Genomic DNA, 17,859 nt, shown 5'->3' with positions numbered 1-17,859 from the left:
CTCCGAAAATTAATGAACGCATATTCGACTTATGATACATTGTGTAAGAAACAGTTTCATAGATATTTAAAAAAAATAAGTATAAATAAATAAATAATTTAAATGATGGTAGGAAGTTAAAAGGATCCGTCTGACCGACACGTGATGCCTTCTTTTGTCACTGAGGATTCTTATAGCGCTCATCTACCTGCGTGCTAGATTACAACAGCGAATGGGCGGATTCCGTCTTACGATTGGTCAACAGGCGCGTCATTTACATAAAGAACTTGTGTGTGATTCGCCTGAATAAACCAAATGACAATTGCGTCGTTCCCGATTGGCTGTTTCTTACGTCACTTGTATTTATACGCCGTTGCGTGGCCACAGCGTCTGTGGAGCCCAGGAAGCGGTGCTCCTAATTTCACATATTATAGCGTAAAGGGCGAGTGAGGCACAGAATTCTTCGGTCAAGGAGAATGAATGCAGTTAGTTAAAATTCTGGGGATAATTCTGACCGACCTGCTCGGTTGTGCGGCTCTTGGTTTGGCGTTATTTTGGTGTTGATATTGCCGATGTTTACTGTGCATACGTCAGAGACTCACAGAAAAGGGTAGCCAGTCGCCTTCACTGCCCGAACACTGAAGCGGAAAATACGGATAAACACATTTTTTCACCCGAGTCGAGTGGTGGCGACAAGCCAATAAGTGACTCTGGAGCAGGACGCGGAGGTGAGACGAACACGACAATCCTTAAATATTACTGTTATTTTTTATCCCTCCTGTTGAGGAGCCACTCTAACAGCCGCTATTGAAATACAGCGGATAACAGCTAAATGCTAGCTACCACAACAACATATTCGAGTGAACGACGTAGTTGTATTTGCATCATCATTATTCTGGGGAATGATTTAATTATTTATTCAACACAATAGCTTTGTCCAATGGCTTAAATACACATAATAATGCGATTATGTCATCGCGTAATGTAAAACACACACATAATTGCCTCGCCATTATTGCGAGCATGTGTGCACTATGCCAAAACCAACCCAAAATGTGCTGGGATGGATGTGTTCCTCTTCATGAGTGTTACTTCGGTGAACGTGTTATTTGTATTGCGTTCATGAAATATTCTAATAATATTGAGCGATTTCATGGTACTTGTTTGGTTGGTCTTTTGACTTCCCCTGTCATCGTTGTTTATAAACTGTCATGTCTACAGCATCTTGTTATTTGTTGTCATCCTGTGGCACCAACCTTCCCCTTTAATTTTTACTGGGTAATTTATAATTTATATTTACATCAAAGTGACGTATTTTGACATGTGTGTGCAAACTATGGTTTACAAGAAATCAATTTGCCACAATTGCGATATGGAATATGCATTAGACACGTTTCTTGTGTACATCTTGCTTATGGAATGGACGTAGAAGGCATTTTTTGTATGGCAGTTTCTGAGGCGGCGACGACCACCTGTCCTGTAGGGGGTTATGACTGACAATACTGTTGTTGCCTGTCACATGAAATGTCAACTGAACTGTATGCTCGAGTACCTATTGCAATCCTTAAAAACGATCACTTGTAACAGTTGCACTTAATATGTTCATCATAAAACATGCGTTGAATAGTGCTTCCATAATAATGATGTGAGGTGAACATCGTTTTCCTACCAAACGAAACGTTTGTGCTCTCAGGTGAACCTTTGGTACTCGGATTATTCAGAATGATGTGGAAACAGTCGGCTCCCTTAACTCATGATTTCCAGGGATACTGGCCACTCAGTATGAGTGGGTGTGTATGAATGTAAACGTTTCCAATTCGTCTCTTCTGTGTAATGACTGAGCCCATTCATTCAGAATGGAAAATGTTTCTTGCCCAGTCAGTCACACCCCCTTAAAGGGTTGTGTCTGTGCATGTTTTTGAGGAATTCTTTCGGAAATTGAGCTTTAAAAAAACAACACAGTGAACAATTTCTATTTATTATAATTTCCTGGACAAATATTTCAGTTCTTCTGTCTGTCATATTCAAGACTGTTCTATATCTGTGTAGAATGTAGAGGAATTCAGAAATAAAGTTGCACTTTTGTGACTGAAGTGTTGTTAGTTTATGTTACAAAACATGACATTTTTTATCCTGGACGTGTGCACTAATCTAAACACAACGCAGTGGTTTTTTTTTCCAAACATACCCAGGGTCGTCCAAGAGACATTTGGTAAAAGGCGTACTTTCCAATATCCTTTGAATGACTGGTAAGAGGTGCTTACTTGGCACAGGGCTGTGGAATTTATTTATTATTATTATTTTTAAATATACAGTGAAAGCAGCCAATCGTAGTGGCGATGTCTGGGCTGCCATGTTTCTTCTTCAAAAGAGGTAGGGGAGTGTAATTCTGGCAAAATCTATTGTCACAATTATTTGCATTCTATGTCATCATGATCAAATCTTAATCATCATGGAAATTGCGTTATTTATTACACAGGACAATAAAGGTGAAACACATTAAGCCTTTTAGACTTTAGATCATCCTTTATATGGTTATCATGTACAGATTTGTTCAGAGAGGCCCTGTCATACAAGAATACAGAATAAATAATGTACGAAGATACGCGAATACGTTTCAGGTAGCCAGTAAGATGGAGCTAGCATGGAATGTATTTGAGGTGTGGGTCTGTACGGATCAGATCATCAGACCACGATGTGACACATTGATTTTTTTTTTGTTTTATTAACGGCATTCAAAGACCCTAAGAGACTGTAATTCTCTGAAATGCACCGTATGAAAGACAGAAGTTGTTGGCCTGTGTTTTTACATGATTTCGTCATGTTTTCCATGACCGTATGTAATAACATCCAGTGGGGACCGCCATTAAAAAAAAAATCACCCTAAATGATGGATAATAAATGGCACATATTGGCATATGTCTCTTACTGCTATTACTGTTGAACTATTGCACTAAAAAGTGAAGGAAAAACTTTCTTGATTTGCCGATAGTAAGACTCATCTGGAGGTCTGTGAAACTGAATAGCAGTCTATTAATACCACGCCTGCTCAACTTGGGTTGTAAAACAAGGCTTATCTTTTTCCCTGTCGAACTTTCTTTTATTTCCTCCATGCTTTCATACCTCATTTGAATCTCAGATAAACATTGATAGATATTGCCAATGTTGTTGAGAATGTGCATCCCACATTTTGTAGTTGGAGGCAACACCCATGTTTGTTCCATCATTGACAAGACAAATAAGCTTATTCATCTCAGAAATCAGGAAACGTGTTGATGTTACAGGATTTTGGAGTGTAGACCAAACATGAGTCCTATCTCTGGGCGGTGGGACTCTTTTATCTCTGTCGGCTAATCAAGATGCTTCATACCTCTCTAATGGCACCGTGCTGAAAAGAGTGGTGATGTTCTTCTCTGCTGTTCGTTTCCTGTAATGACCAAACCGCCTCATCTGTTATCTCTTATAAGACTGCTTTGTGAGCTACGGCAGTACTCTTTTCCTAATAATTCACAACTGGATTATGATTCTACTCTTAACTACCATGACTAATCTGGTTCTAATTTACATCTCTGATGACATTTTCTGAATATTTGACTCTATTTTACTTTTATCTTAGATCCTGTGATGCCACATACTGATGACAAGTGAGGGAGGGGAGTAGAAGTGTTTGTCTTGGAGTGCCATGGTGCATTCATAGATACAGAAAAACCTTTGCTACTGCAAGTCAAACACTCGTAGTTGAATGTTCTCTTCAGAGGAAAATGTATTTTCAAAATATGCAGTAACTGTGGTTGAAGTTGTCCAAGAAAACAAGTGAGACTAACACATTCCAGTTTCCAGAAATGTATAAGATATTAACAGTCATTTCACCATTCAAATCCAAAAACCTAACTATGTGTTTGGACGGAGCCTTTGTGCTTTTGGACTTCATTCATCTTATTAAGAAAAGATAATTGAAAAACAAAAAAATGTTGTTAAGTGATGTAATGCTAAGGTTAAAAGCTTATGTTATGCTTGTCTCACTTGTCTAAATAGCTGAGTGGTTTGCTAGATATCAGCACACACTAATAGCACATTATGTTATGTGTTCTATGCAAAGCTGACCGGTAGAATGATGGTAATGAGTTTTTACACTCTAAATATTTATGATTGGAAGCCTGCTATTCTTTAATGTTTGCCTCTTTTGTTTAGGAAGTCATTGTCACCTATTTCTTTTGTTATTCTCACACGTTCTTCTGCCTGAGTTAAGCAGCGTACAGTAGTTCCTGAACACCATCACTGACATTTTGTTCTCAGAGGGTGCAGTGTTGCATGTGAAAGCAGCAGAGGCTTCTGTGATTAGATCCTGGAATGAAACCGTGTTCATCACAAGACTATTCCCAGCTGCACATGATCTAGCTCACGTCACGAGGATATTTTCTAGCCATGGAGTCGGCTATATCTGTCGCTAAGCTGCTGTTACCTGCATGATTCGGCCGTTTAAAGAAGCTCCTGTACTTTTAATATGAAGTAATAATAATAATCCTAAATAGTATTATTAATATTTGTATTCTTGTTATTGGTGTGATTCATAATTGTCATTATTATTATTATTATTATAAAAGTTTGAAACCGTGCTGAAGATATTATTTTATGTTGGTTTTCCTCTGATTTTGACTTCTCTTCTGGTTCATCTGGTTTGCCCACCTTAAGTTGGGACTCAAAGAAGCCATTTATTTGAAGTGCCACGGTTTTTTTTCTCTCACTACCCTGTTTTTTTTTTTTTTCTAAGCCAAAATCATCTGGTTTCCTGCTGAGCTGACAGCAGAAGTGGTTGTCTGTGTGCCCTGCCCCTAAGTTGACTCTCTCAGCTTGTGCAAACAAGATGGTGTTGTCTTTAAACGGGCACCGACATCAAGTCAACCAAGACAATATTAGAAAAAAAATACTGTTTTCTTTCTGTGTTTTTTACAAAAAAACATTTCATAAGCTGCCACTTGTCCCTCGTTCTGTTGCTCTACCCATTTCTTACATTGCATGTCTTTTGGGAAGGAGAACTGGCTTACATGCTCACTGGCACCAGTAGCACTCCCAGCCACCACGCAACGGTTTGGCATCTCTCTCTGATACTGAAGCTGAAGAGCATGTTTACCTGCACCTGATGGATGCGTCGACAGGCGCTGACTCTATTGACATGATTGAGGCACATTTCTGGTTTCTGGCAAAAATTCAGTTTTACACTTATTTGCCATTCTTATTCACCAGAACCAACTTTGTAGTTGGTGTTTGATCACTTCATATTGCATCTTTAGGCCTACTTGAACGGCCTTGTCGGTGACTCTTCAGCCTTTTGTCATGCATTTTTAGTGAACTGTAATAAAGTTGATTTTTCAACTTTCAACAATGTCAGTTAATACAGGTGAAGTATCAAAGTTTTATATTTTTCATTGTTTGTGGTACTGAATTTGGGAGTGTGCTGTTGGTTGGACTTAAGTGTGATTTTATGTGTGTGTAGCCATAGCCACTCACACTGACTCATGGTGTCTTCTCTGTGAACGTGTCCCAATAGGATAGTATGGCCATGACTGGGGGGACTGCGGCCGCCCTCCCCATGAGCAACCACACCCGGGAGCGGGTGACCGTGGCCAAGCTGACACTGGAGAACTTCTACAGCACCCTGCTTACCCAACATGAAGAGCGGGAGATGAGGTTGGTCCTGTTATACCCCTAAACATTTGTATTCTGTATAGTCTTTTGGAATGTTTATCGGAGACAGGAATATTAACATGTCTTCCTAAGAACATGCAAATAGTGCTCCTTTTGATACAGTTAATATAAGTTGATCAAGTTGCATGTTGAGATGAACTTTAATTAAAATTGTCTGTTTCTCAGTGCTCAGATTTTGATCTCGGGTGTGAAGGAATCTTTGCTTTACTGTCTAGAATCCTCCTCGGGTTGTCTGTCTTGATGAAGATCTAACCTCTCACTGCTATATGAAGTGAAGGCGACTCAGGGTGTTACAACTATTTAATTGGTAAATGACTGTTTTCCATGATTAGTCAGCACCAAAAATGCTTTATTCTTACATTAGACAAACTTTCGCCAAATGACACGACACAGCAGGCTGCTCACCGGAGGGGCCATCGGGACCAATAAAGGGCTTTTGTTCAGTGTCATGCAGATGATTCTTTTGTCCTTTTCTTGTTGTTGGTTTATTTAATTTTTTTATTTTTTGTATTATATGATTGACATAAGTATTGATATATACTTAATTCAATTACAAAAGCAAGAAAATCGGATAATAAAATATAAATAAATAACGGATTTTTATGTGGAAATGAAAATGAATCTCTTGACTTCTGTCACTGTAGGCAGAAGAAACTAGAGAAGGCCATGGACGATGAGGGTTTGCCTGATGAGGAGGTAAAGGGAGAATCTCTTTCTCCAATATGAAATATAAATGTGAATTTCAATCTAACTTTCAATCTAACTTGTGCCACATGAATATTTACAGAAAGTGATGCGTCGCTCTCAGCACGCTCGTAAGGAGACTGAGTTTTTGAGGCTAAAGAGGACACGACTAGGCCTGGACGACTTTGAGTCGCTCAAAGTCATCGGACGAGGAGCGTTTGGCGAGGTGGGAAATGGAGAAATATTTCTACCCTGAGGTTTGAATGCTGATGGTGCTTTCTATAGGTTCGCCTGGTTCAGAAGAAAGACACTGGTCACATTTATGCCATGAAGATTTTGCGAAAAGCCGACATGCTGGAAAAGGAACAGGTAAAGTATAAGGTTTCTGTTTACTGTACCGGAGGCTGCAGCAAAAATACATTCCAAGTCAAACAAGATTTGAATTAACACTTGCCAATCGAAACCATTTCACATGTAACGGTCATCCTGTAGGTGGCGCACATTAGAGCAGAGAGAGACATTCTGGTGGAGGCTGATGGTGCCTGGGTGGTCAAGATGTTCTACAGCTTTCAGGACAAAAGAAACCTCTACCTCATCATGGAGTTCCTGCCCGGAGGTCTGTCCCTGTGCCTGCGACAGAAGTGACACCAGGGATGATGTTTTACACTGACACTTGTGTTTGACTCAGGCGACATGATGACTCTGCTTATGAAGAAGGACACTCTGTCTGAGGAGGCCACTCAGTTCTACATTGCAGAGACGGTGCTGGCCATCGACTCCATCCACCAACTGGGCTTCATCCATCGGGACATCAAGCCAGACAACTTGCTGCTGGACTCCAGGGTCAGTAAGACAACACAAATGCTGATCTTCAAACGTTTCTTTATGTGAACCAAACATCATCCCTACATGTGTCTTGAATGAGCGCTGCAAAGGGATAAACAGTCCTGACCCAGTCTCAAAAGAGAAGGTCACGTCCTCGTCTTTCCATCCGTTTCATTTTGTGTTCACACTTTTGTTCACTGAACAACAGATATTTCATCCATGCTATACGTCTTGTACTGTAGCATATTTGACAATAAAGTTACCTTACCTTACCTTACCTGAACATTGAGGTGCTGTGGCGGGATTGTGTCTTCTCTGTCTTTCTGTCATATCTGTTATTATAGCAATGACGGCAGCAGATGAGTTTTAGTGAAATATAAAATAATTCATGTGTATTTTAGGTTCCAACTGACTCATGATTTAATAACTTCTTATTTATTCATACGCCTTAAGTACTCTTAAATAGTCTGGCATGTGTGTGCTGGGAACTGAGGAAAACACTAAGTGCTTCGCCTTATCTTAACAAACATGTGACCAGTCACATTGATTTTACATTTTTGATGTTGCAATATATAATGAATCATGATGTGTGTACAAGGTTTATTGTGATACATTTGTGCTCAGTGAATTAAATGATGAAAAACACAAGTTTAGTTCAGATCGGAGGAACAAGAAAATGTAAACTTCTGACTAAACTAATTAGCAATTGACAACAAAGGTGAGATCTGCAGATTCAGCGTCTCTTACGGGTGTGACTCGCCACGGACGCAGCAGCTCCACATGGCGTCACACCATGCGGTGACTCGTACTAGAAGCGAGTGGCAGCGCAATATCATCGAGTTGATGATATTGATGACGCATTAGAAAAGTGAAGCAACACTTGTTCTGGCGTATTGCAGCGTGTTTATTTTTAAAAAGTAAAATGCTGTCTCTGAATAATTCTTTCTTTTGAAAGTATGCCTGAAGTACTTTTACTTTTGTTGACTGATTTCCTGCATGATAATCTCAACTGCTACTTCACCAAAATAGAAAATAGATATTCTAAGCAGCGCAGTGTTTTGGTGGCTTGGCGAGTCTTCTCTGCATTGGCAGTCATTCTAATTCTCACACAGCAAAAGCGCTACAGGTGCAAAATACGCTTGGGTGTGTGTCAAGGGTAACGGATGAAACCGCACCACTGATGCATTGCATGTGCGCTACCAGGTTGAGCTACTTGCATTGTGTCCCAGTCAGGATGCCCTGCGTCGGAAACAGCAGTAGAAATGACTGACGAAGCACTTTGTCAAAGCATGAGAAGATAAGAAGATAGTCACATGTATAAAGTTCAGAGTATAAAAAGTGCTGTATAGAAGACGAACCCACTGATCTGTTATTGGCCTAGTAATAACGTATTCCCGTGTCTGACACGCAAAGGAAGCTTAAAAAAAAAAAAAAACGCCAGCATGCACAGCTTGTTATCATCAAGATGTGTGTGATCTTTTTCACTACATTAAAGTACACAGAGAAGACAGAAGTGTGGCACGACTGAAGCACTGCACTCATCCAAGCCTTTCTTGGTTGCAGGGACATGTCAAGTTGTCTGATTTCGGGTTGTGTACGGGACTGAAGAAGGCTCATCGCACAGAATTCTACAGGAACCTGACACACAACCCACCAAGTGACTTCTGTAAGTGTTTATTTTGCCTTTTATGTAGTCACTCGCCCAATGCTTTATTTTCAAATTATTTTCATTGTTTGTCAGCCTTCCAAAATATGAACTCCAAGAGGAAAGCAGAGACCTGGAAGAAGAACCGGAGACAGCTGGTACGTTTGTCCATGTTCCGTGTGGGTGTCAGGTAGGGCTGGATGGATGGCTGCTTGTTGTGGAACATGGGCCCCAGTGGGGATTGTACATTTATGGAACTTTCTGAGCCAAAAGTCCATGAAGGTGAGCTTCACCCCAAATAATAAATATTACATCAGAAGTAAGAGCAGTACGGCCTCCACGAGCCCTCGTGTGTTTCTGGAATGTTGGGTCTGTTCACTCCTAACATTCCAGTCTGGCATTGTGGGGAAATGCAATTGTCTCACCGGGATATGTGCTTTTCTGAAATGATTTCCGTATTGTAACTTATTTATAATTGTGCTAGTCGAAAGGGTTTGAAATGCTTCTTGGAAATGACGCAACATGTGTCAGACTGTGTGAATGAGAAACAGGAAGTGTGATTATGTGTATGTTCCACCAACCACCACCAACTGCTTGTGAGAAATGTAGCCACTACAATCCCTGAATTTGTAAGTAACCAAAGGGGTACAACAAGACTTGCATGTTGATATCTACACTTGGAGAAATTGGATGGATTATAGACACTCCCTCTTCTCAAAATGGATGCTGTGTCCCAACACTGCCCCAAACCTTTGGTTTTTTTCACCCCTAATTCTTGAGTTTGCGCATTCATGTTTCGGGTAAATTTGTCCCATTACTCTAGGGAGGAGGGGGGAGTGTGATTTTTCCTTTAAAATCAACCCCCAAAATGTAGGAAAACAGCCGTTTGCCAGGTTGACCTCTGAGCGTGTGACACATGTTCACTACGCTAATTTGTAGTTTTTAGTAATGTGCCATTTTCCTTGGGAAATATTGCCCTTAGCTTGACTGTTGAGGGCACTTAAAACCAAGCATAAAGGGCGAGAGCTGGGACTGGGCCTCTGATGTGCCTTTGTTCACTCCTTCCTATGCAGACTTCAGACTTTGAAACCTCCTGTGTGACTTCTAGGCTTATTCGACCGTGGGAACGCCGGACTACATAGCCCCAGAGGTCTTCATGCAGACTGGATACAACAAGCTGTGTGACTGGTGGTCTTTGGGGGTCATCATGTATGAAATGCTGATTGGTAAGCTGCAGTCCATCTTGTTGTCACAGCACTGTGTGTAATGAAGAACTTTTTTGGATGTGTCAGGCTAGTGATGTGGAGATGTTAGTGGTGTCAGTACCGTTGAGTACTCCCTTCTAGAACTGCAAAGCTGCAGGGTGGTGGATTGAGAAACTCAAAGGTCTCTTTAACACAGTGTGTATCTTTGATCTCTGGTTCAGGTTATCCTCCGTTCTGCTCGGAGACGCCACAGGAGACGTACAGGAAGGTGATGAACTGGAAGGAAACGCTTGTCTTCCCTCCTGAGGTCCCCATCTCAGAGCGGGCCAAGGACTTGATACTGCGGTACTTTTGATACTTTCGGACTGTGTGCAAGACAGTGGCGGTGGTGGTCGTTGACCCTGCTGTGTGTGATCAGGTACTGCACCGATGCTGAGAACAGGATTGGAGCTGGGAGTGTGGAGGAGATCAAAGGTCATTCCTTCTTCGAGTCAGTGGACTGGGAGCACATCAGGTATGTGAAGCTGCTCTTCATCTTGATGAGTCTGACTCTTCCAGTGATGCCTCCCGACTCCTACCCCCCTCTGCAGGGAGCGTCCTGCAGCCATCTCCATCGAAATCAAAAGTATTGACGACACCTCAAACTTTGACGACTTCCCTGAATCGGACATCCTGCAACCAGGTTTGTGTCACAAGGTCTAAGGACATGGCGGAGTATTGCTAGCTTGATGGATGAATAAGCAAAGCAAAGTCTCGACAAAACTTCCAGGAAATTATTGAATTATTTATTTTATGGACCTGAAAAAAAGGTTTTCTGCATCAGAGACTGATGACATTTGGGCCACTTGTTGGATTTGACACTCACAAACTTCATTCTTTCCCCAGCCAACTCTACAGAACCAGACTTCAAGTCGAAGGACTGGGTTTTCCTCAACTACACATACAAGCGCTTCGAGGGCCTGACTCAGCGAGGAACCATCCCCACCTACATGAAGGCTGGAAAAGCTTGACGGCGTCTGTGGAACCACGGAGGAAACTTAAGACATTGCGGACACAGGGTCGGGCCATGGTGCCCAGCTGGTGCTGGAGGTCTCTACCTCTCGGCGCGATTCTAATGCTTATCACTATTAGTCCCGGACGTTGAGAGCTGAAGGAGTGTTGACACATTACCTCAGTTGTTTTTGTAAACTCAACTTGTGCCGACGTTCGCCGCTGCTCTCAGGCCGCTCTGTTTGTCATGGTTGGCCATCTAAAATGCTTTGGAACAGATGCACAAAGCTCCCCTGTTGATAGTTTCAACTCACTTAAGATCCCAGACGCATCAGGAATAGCCTCTTCCTCAAGGTTGATAATGGATTTAAAGGAGAATTGCAGCATTGTTTGAATTATTCATTGCTATATTGTTGCCATTCCCATTCATTTAGAGATGATATTATTCCAACCCAAATGGGTCTTTTACAAGCAAGGTGATCCGATATTACAATCAGGCGGAGTTTACACAACATTTAGAGGGAAGCAAAGCTGTTGATTAAGAAGTTTTGGTAGTATAGTTTTCACACCATTTTATCTGACAAGGAGCGAGACGTGTGGCTTTGTATTTTACCTGAGCGTCAGATGTCGCTGCCATGGCAACCATCACTGTAGCAGATATGTGAGCAAAGATCACGCCTACTATCTATGGAGATAAAGTCATATGTCACTTTTATTTTAACCAACAACATAAAAAACAATAGTATGTGCTCATGTATAGCTTCAGAAATTATGCAAAGGTGAGACCGAGTCCTATGAGTCGATCATTTAGCTGGACTGCAAATTAGATTTGCATGGTGCCGACGAGAAGAGATCGATGCTCAATTCTCCTGTGATAATCCTCCTTTTGAGTGGTGAACTGATCGAAGAGGCTGCTTTGGTGAAACCTTCCAGTTGCCAGGTAACATGTTCTCGACACCTGGAAGCAGTTTTGGCTCGATACACTGACAACCCAATTGCCCTTCTTATTCATGCCATGTTCTTTATTATCAATCCCTTCCTTCAAAGTTGTATTCAAGTGCCTTCACACTGCTCATCAATATTTAACCAGATGTGTCAGAGATGATCAGACAGCCGTTGATCAAGAAAGAAAACGGGCCGAGTATGAAAAAAAACAAAAGGGAATAGTGACAGTGACCTTGCCGTCAACTTGTCGGGCTATAAAAGGAAGATAAAACAGCAATAAAGTAGAGGCGTGATGAAATATTTGGAGATGTTTATGGCTCATTTAGTGACTCATAAAAGCTGCTTGTTTCAAAGCGAAGACGATGCACAAAGCTCTGTCGTCAAGCAAATACTAAACTATATTGTAGTGAATAGGGTGACGCTTCTTTTTTGACCTATGTAGAGGTCACACTACTGAAAATATTAACCAAAGATCTTTGATCATATCCTGTTGTAGCTGCGCTTGCTGCACTTGACCTGAAACTACCTGACTTAAAACGGATAAAGGAAAACTAGGTGTTGCCAATTAACTCGTCAAAACAATGTGAGGTGTCAAATACAGGTGCATTGTCAGCTTTAAACAGATGGGGTCGCTGTTTCTGCAAAATAAGAAAAAAAATGTTCTGTATTGGTTTAAATGTTCACCCAGCAACAGGCCGTGGACACTCCAATAATGACGTGGACAGTTTTCATTTTTTGTTTCTGTACTATTTTTTATGTTTATGGTTTTTGAAGGAGTTTGGGAATGAGTGCAAAAGTGTTTCCATCAAACATGACGTCTGCCTTGTTATTATATCATTTCAAAAAGCTCGCAGCTCTGTGTCCTGTGATGCCACAGATAACAGGATCAGATGAACTGTTTGAATTCCTAGTCAATTCAATGTAGATTTCTAACTCTCCTTGTTGGTCAAATCGAATGCCGAACCCAAAACGTAACCGCTGACTTTTATTTATTCACTTATTTTTTTTCAGCTCACCTGGCACGACTGAGAATCCGAGTTCCTTTTGAACTCCATATTTAAAAAGCTGGGGATGAGTGTTACTTTATATAGGTAGCTCATTTTCTCCTCTTTTGAATCATTTTATTCAATATGTTTATACTGAATAAAGTAGTCTTTTTTATTTTAACTTAGATTTAGATCATTATTTTAAAATGACTCCAGATCTCATTTTGTTTTCAACCAGACTTCATATGTATTTATTTTAGTTGAAACTAAATGCTGCTCTTTGCTACGGTTAATATTTAAAATTACTAATTATGTTCCTGCTTTTACCACAGCATTTCTGTTTTCATTTTTTTGTGTTTTCATTTTTCTATCAATCCATCATCAGGTCATTATGTGCAAAAGGAAGATTAAAATATAAACCATGTTTGCTGAAAGTTGCATCTGGTGCATGGTTGTAAGACAGTTTGAGAAATGTCAACTGGAAAAATAAGGATGAATATTTCAGGAAGTTTTTTTTTATTGTTGTCTTCAATGTCTTGTGTTGTTGAGGAAGGCTGTTTCTTTACAGGTTGGTGTATAAACTATCTTAAAGGGAGATGAAATCAGTTTAATATTTGTGTTTTCATATGAAGGAACTGTCAAAGGCTAATAAACATGTCACCTCTTGACTCTGGCAGACTGCTGTCATACCTATACTGTAAAGAGTATTCTGATGCTTATGATATCTATTTAGCCGGTTATGGTGGAGGAATGCTAGGTTTCCAACATGATCCTGCAGAAAGCCGAAAATCTCACTTAAATCACAATCCAAGATGTTTTTCATTTTGTGTCGCTGCGATCAAACCTGACTGATCCAGAAGTAGAAATCATCAATATGTATCAATATTTCTTCCAAAATATACTAAAATACTGTGCCGTGTGGACGTCCTTTCTGCAATTTGTTCCGGCATAATCTCACTTTTAGTTCCAACTTTGTTTCTTGGCTCGTCCCACACCAGCTTGGCTCTTTCATGACGTCATGAATGAAAAAAAAACGCATCACGTTTAAAGCGTCAGTACGACATAGACTTTTATTTTTGTGTGTGGTATTGTTAATAATCCTCACAGATTGCTCATTTCGTTTTTATACCAGTTTTCAAATTGTACTCAAAATTTAATTTTGAATAATAACTGTCGGGCAGAGGAATTACAGTCGTCTCATATACTATTGGACACATTAAGAACACGGAAAATGGATCATACGAGTTGCTCTGTATGGCCACCAGAGGGAGCGCTTGTTGTACAGTAGGAGAGTCCAGCAAGGTCCACTGTAAAGATTCTCTCCTTGTTTTTGAACCGCTATACAAGGCTACATTTTTGGTATGTTGAGTCTCGGCAGAAACATAGTCACAGATGTATTGATGCGCATGACTTGGCCTCCTGCCAATTAAAATTACCCAATTTAGATCTAATTTTAGATGTTCAAATATGGATAACCTCTTTTTTTTTGCTAAGTTGGCGGAAACACATTGAGTGTGGTGGCAGTAAAACCAAACATCCAACAAAAATATAAGATGCTTAGAACATTAAAAAAAAAAAAAAAAAAAAAAAAGGTTATAGAAATGAGCAGTACAGAACAGTTTCCTGCTCAGAATCATGTCACAGCCAGAACCAACATCTTTCACTGGAGCTGAATTTTGAGCTTGATCTCCACAGAGTCCACATTTATTTTACTTTTTTATTTATTTATTTATCTTTTAGCATTTTTGTATGCGTCACTTGGTTATTTGCGCTCAGAGGCAATGCTAAATTGCCTTTAAGAGGAAGAGTGCTGTACTTTTTTAAGACTGTGGAAAAATAAAATGCAGGTAAAAGCAGAATAAATACTACTACTTTACCTTGTTTTGAATTTGTAAAGCATTCTTTTTAAAGCGTTCTTTTTCAGCATTCAATAAGTGTTAAGATTTCTATGAATCCCTTGTTTGTGATCTATTTCTGGAAGCAACTAAAATGAAACTGATGATGATTGGCGTCACTAAATCACATTTTTTCCTCAAATAACCGAATTAACTTATTCTATCTGATTGAGAAATTGGGTTACAGAGAAAGCAGACAGCAGCAAAGATCATTCTCCTCACGGAGGCGAAAGTGTTGTCCTAAATTCAACTTGTATCGTGCAAGTGAAGTATGTCACCAAACACACGAAGCCATGCCGTCCCTGCAAGGGGGGGCTATATGTGCTCCCTGCTTTTCTGAGGTGTCCTCTGGACACTCTGGTTTTATCCCATTGGCCAGAAATATTGCTAACTGATGGCACTAGTTTGTCTGCATAGGTATGAATATGTGTTTACCAATCTGAGCCCTGTTATCAACTGGGTTTCTGTGTCCATCCTTTGATAAACTATAGCACGATGCAGCCTTTTATCAGGAGGAAAATACATAAATATATTAATCTCTATTAACACCTTCCAAACATTGATGTTCACTCCTTTCAATATTTAATTCTACTTAAAGCCATAACAGAGTTTAACCCTTTAAATATCAGTTATATTGAATAAATGCATGTTCATAAGTACAGAATAATGTCTGTTGTACACAGTTGACAATATAACGCATTTTCTTATAGGTAAACTCTGACATATTTCCTACATTAAAAAAAAAAAAGATCAACTATATTAGAAATGCTGTACAAAATACAAAAATCCAAGAGTCGGATACGACTCGATGACCCAGTTAAAGCAGTGGCTCGAGCCTGCAGACGCCGATGTCCACGAGCCCTACGTCACGACTCCAAGTCATCGTATATGACTAATTCCGATGAAATGATTCGACGATGAAACAAATATTCCGCTCACTTCCTTTGTCACGGAACTTTCTCCACAGACGCTTTAAATGGGTTAACGAGTCAACCGTCGCCACGTGACGCCGAAGTTATATAATATATAGGTCAACACGTTTCTTGGCGGCACGTGCAGCCGCCGCTCTTACATAAAGTCTCGTGCAAAGGTCTCAAATTACACTATGTAGGTGAGGGGCCAAGATCGCCTATACAAGAGACGAGCGCTCACTCGGTTAACTCTGGATAAACATACTGGATGACATCATCGTACCTTAAAGTTGTCGTGAACGAATCATTTCCCGATTGTTGTGAAAAAACAAAAGGTAAAAACAATGCGCCTCCCATAGACGATGTAGCTGTTTACTGTATACTCACACAGGGCTTTGTTTGGTCAATGCAAAGTATAAATCGTAATCTCGCAACATAATTAAACTTTTACAAATCCAAATAGCTCACTGTCCAGGGCATCTGCAATGAAACCACTTTCCATCAAAGCCACATATTAGACATGACCAATGCCCTTGTTGTTGGTTTCTAACAAAATACACTCTTAAGTATTGACCACCTTAAAGAGATGATTTCACAAGCCTCAAAAACAACCCATAAATTCAGTATTATTGTATTGGAGGACTGATGAATATGGGAGCAGCTGCCGGCAAGTCTTCCACGTCAGATCATTCATGTAAATAAAGCAGACAGTACTTATGCAGCTACCAATTGTTGTTAAAAACTTGTTTAAACTGTGAGTTAAAGTCAACAATTCTACTTGAGAGAGCTATGGAGAGTGGCGGCAGTTACCACTGCGCTACTGTTACCAGCACATGGTGAAGTGTCGGCGAGACTCCGTATATATATACAACCGCTCTTTGTTAAAGGATTTCCAAACTTCTGATTCGACGCCTACAGATGGAGACCACTCTACTAGAACAATGACGTTGCGGGTCTGCGTCATAGACTCCTCCAAGTCAGATATCATTGGGTGGGGATATCCACTTTCAAATTCCTTTAACTGGGTGTTTCAAGTTTGGATAGTTGCCCAATGTGAGATTTGTGATGCAGACGCGTCTCATCGAAGGACGCCCATTCAATTACCCTTCTTTAGTCTGTATCATGAATCTAAAGGATCGCTTTAAGTAAGAGATCATCACATATTGAGAAATAATTGTACAACCACTGTGTCTACATGTGTGCACATGTTATTAAATGCATCACATAGTTTATATGTATATATGTAGCAGAGTTCTGTATGAAGAGACTTGGTAGTTCATGACAACTCGAACTGCACTGACAAAGTGAATATCAGTATCTTATTCTTTATCTTATTTTGTTTATGCGCTATGCACTTATGACTTTATTTTTACTTTGCACTGTTGTTTCATACTGCTGTTTCTATAATTCATTATATTCATTGTTATCATAGTATACATCTCGTGTGCACACTTCTTTTTCTTTTTTTGGATGCAGCGACACAAATAATTTCACCATGCGTTGTACTGCGTATAACTGTATGTGTGACAAATAAACCTCTTGAATCTTGAATCTGAATCAGCTTTATTTCCAAGGTCAGTGAGGATCCCACCAAATTGTGGGTAATCATACCATAATAATATAATAACATTACTACCTCTTAAAAAACTATTTCAATCTGTTGTCTTTGTTCCCAAATAGAAGCTATTCTAATTTCCATGTCAGTTTAGACGGATAAGAGCCACAAAAGATTTCCATTTTCTCCTCAAGGACACAAAGCAGCTGTGGCACCTACAAAAAGACAGAGTGAGCTCTCCTCTCTCTCTCTCTCCACGATCTTTGGTTTCACGGCCGCACCGCGAGTGACGGACAATTTTCAGGTCACAAAAATCTTGTTTTATATAATCAACATAAATTATTTGCGCTCTGTTATTGATATCTGCTGGTTGTTTTTTAATTAACACAACCTTCAAGACGTGCTCAGAACTTTGCATTTTTGTGATTAATCGTCATCAAACATCGTTTGAATGATGAATGATGTCTCACTCGCAAGTTAAATTGTTTCAGTTTTAAACCATCCGAGTGTGCGGGAAGAGAACAGAAGCAATG

General features: G+C 40.1%; 1 protein-coding gene across 2 annotated transcripts; it reads left to right on the top strand.

Annotated features, from left to right (window-relative positions):
- The first annotated feature begins 365 nt into the window (after window positions 1-365).
- LOC128758013 (serine/threonine-protein kinase 38-like) lies at window positions 366-13,340 on the top strand. Of its 2 annotated transcripts, XM_053863747.1 has the most exons (14): window positions 366-707; window positions 5,528-5,667; window positions 6,330-6,381; window positions 6,473-6,595; window positions 6,655-6,738; window positions 6,862-6,985; window positions 7,058-7,212; window positions 8,758-8,860; window positions 8,936-8,997; window positions 9,948-10,065; window positions 10,266-10,389; window positions 10,463-10,558; window positions 10,635-10,726; window positions 10,930-13,340. In XM_053863747.1, the coding sequence occupies exons 2-14, from the start codon at window positions 5,534-5,536 to the stop codon at window positions 11,052-11,054; spliced, it is 1,392 nt and encodes a 463-aa protein (XP_053719722.1). In that variant the 5' UTR covers window positions 366-707; window positions 5,528-5,533; the 3' UTR covers window positions 11,055-13,340. The 2 variants fall into 2 exon arrangements, with proteins under 2 accessions (XP_053719722.1, XP_053719721.1); XM_053863746.1 differs by having other exon boundaries at window positions 8,758-8,997.
- Window positions 13,341-17,859: the final 4,519 nt, after the last annotated feature.

This window comes from Synchiropus splendidus, chromosome 4 (genome assembly GCF_027744825.2).
Source record: "Synchiropus splendidus isolate RoL2022-P1 chromosome 4, RoL_Sspl_1.0, whole genome shotgun sequence".
NCBI lineage: Eukaryota > Metazoa > Chordata > Actinopteri > Syngnathiformes > Callionymidae > Synchiropus > Synchiropus splendidus.
This window is presented reverse-complemented; position numbering and strand designations above follow the sequence as displayed.

What these genes read in the sequence shown, in the direction of transcription:
- LOC128758013 (XM_053863746.1), top strand. Translation starts at nt 5,534, where the DNA reads ATGGCCATGACTGGGGGGACTGCGGCCGCCCTCCCCATGAGCAACCAC. An exon ending in CATGAAGAGCGGGAGATGAG is followed by an intron (nt 5,668 to 6,329) that starts GTTGGTCCTGTT and finishes CTGTCACTGTAG; the next exon opens with GCAGAAGAAACTAGAGAAGG. An exon ending in ACATGCTGGAAAAGGAACAG is followed by an intron (nt 6,739 to 6,861) that starts GTAAAGTATAAG and finishes GTCATCCTGTAG; the next exon opens with GTGGCGCACATTAGAGCAGA.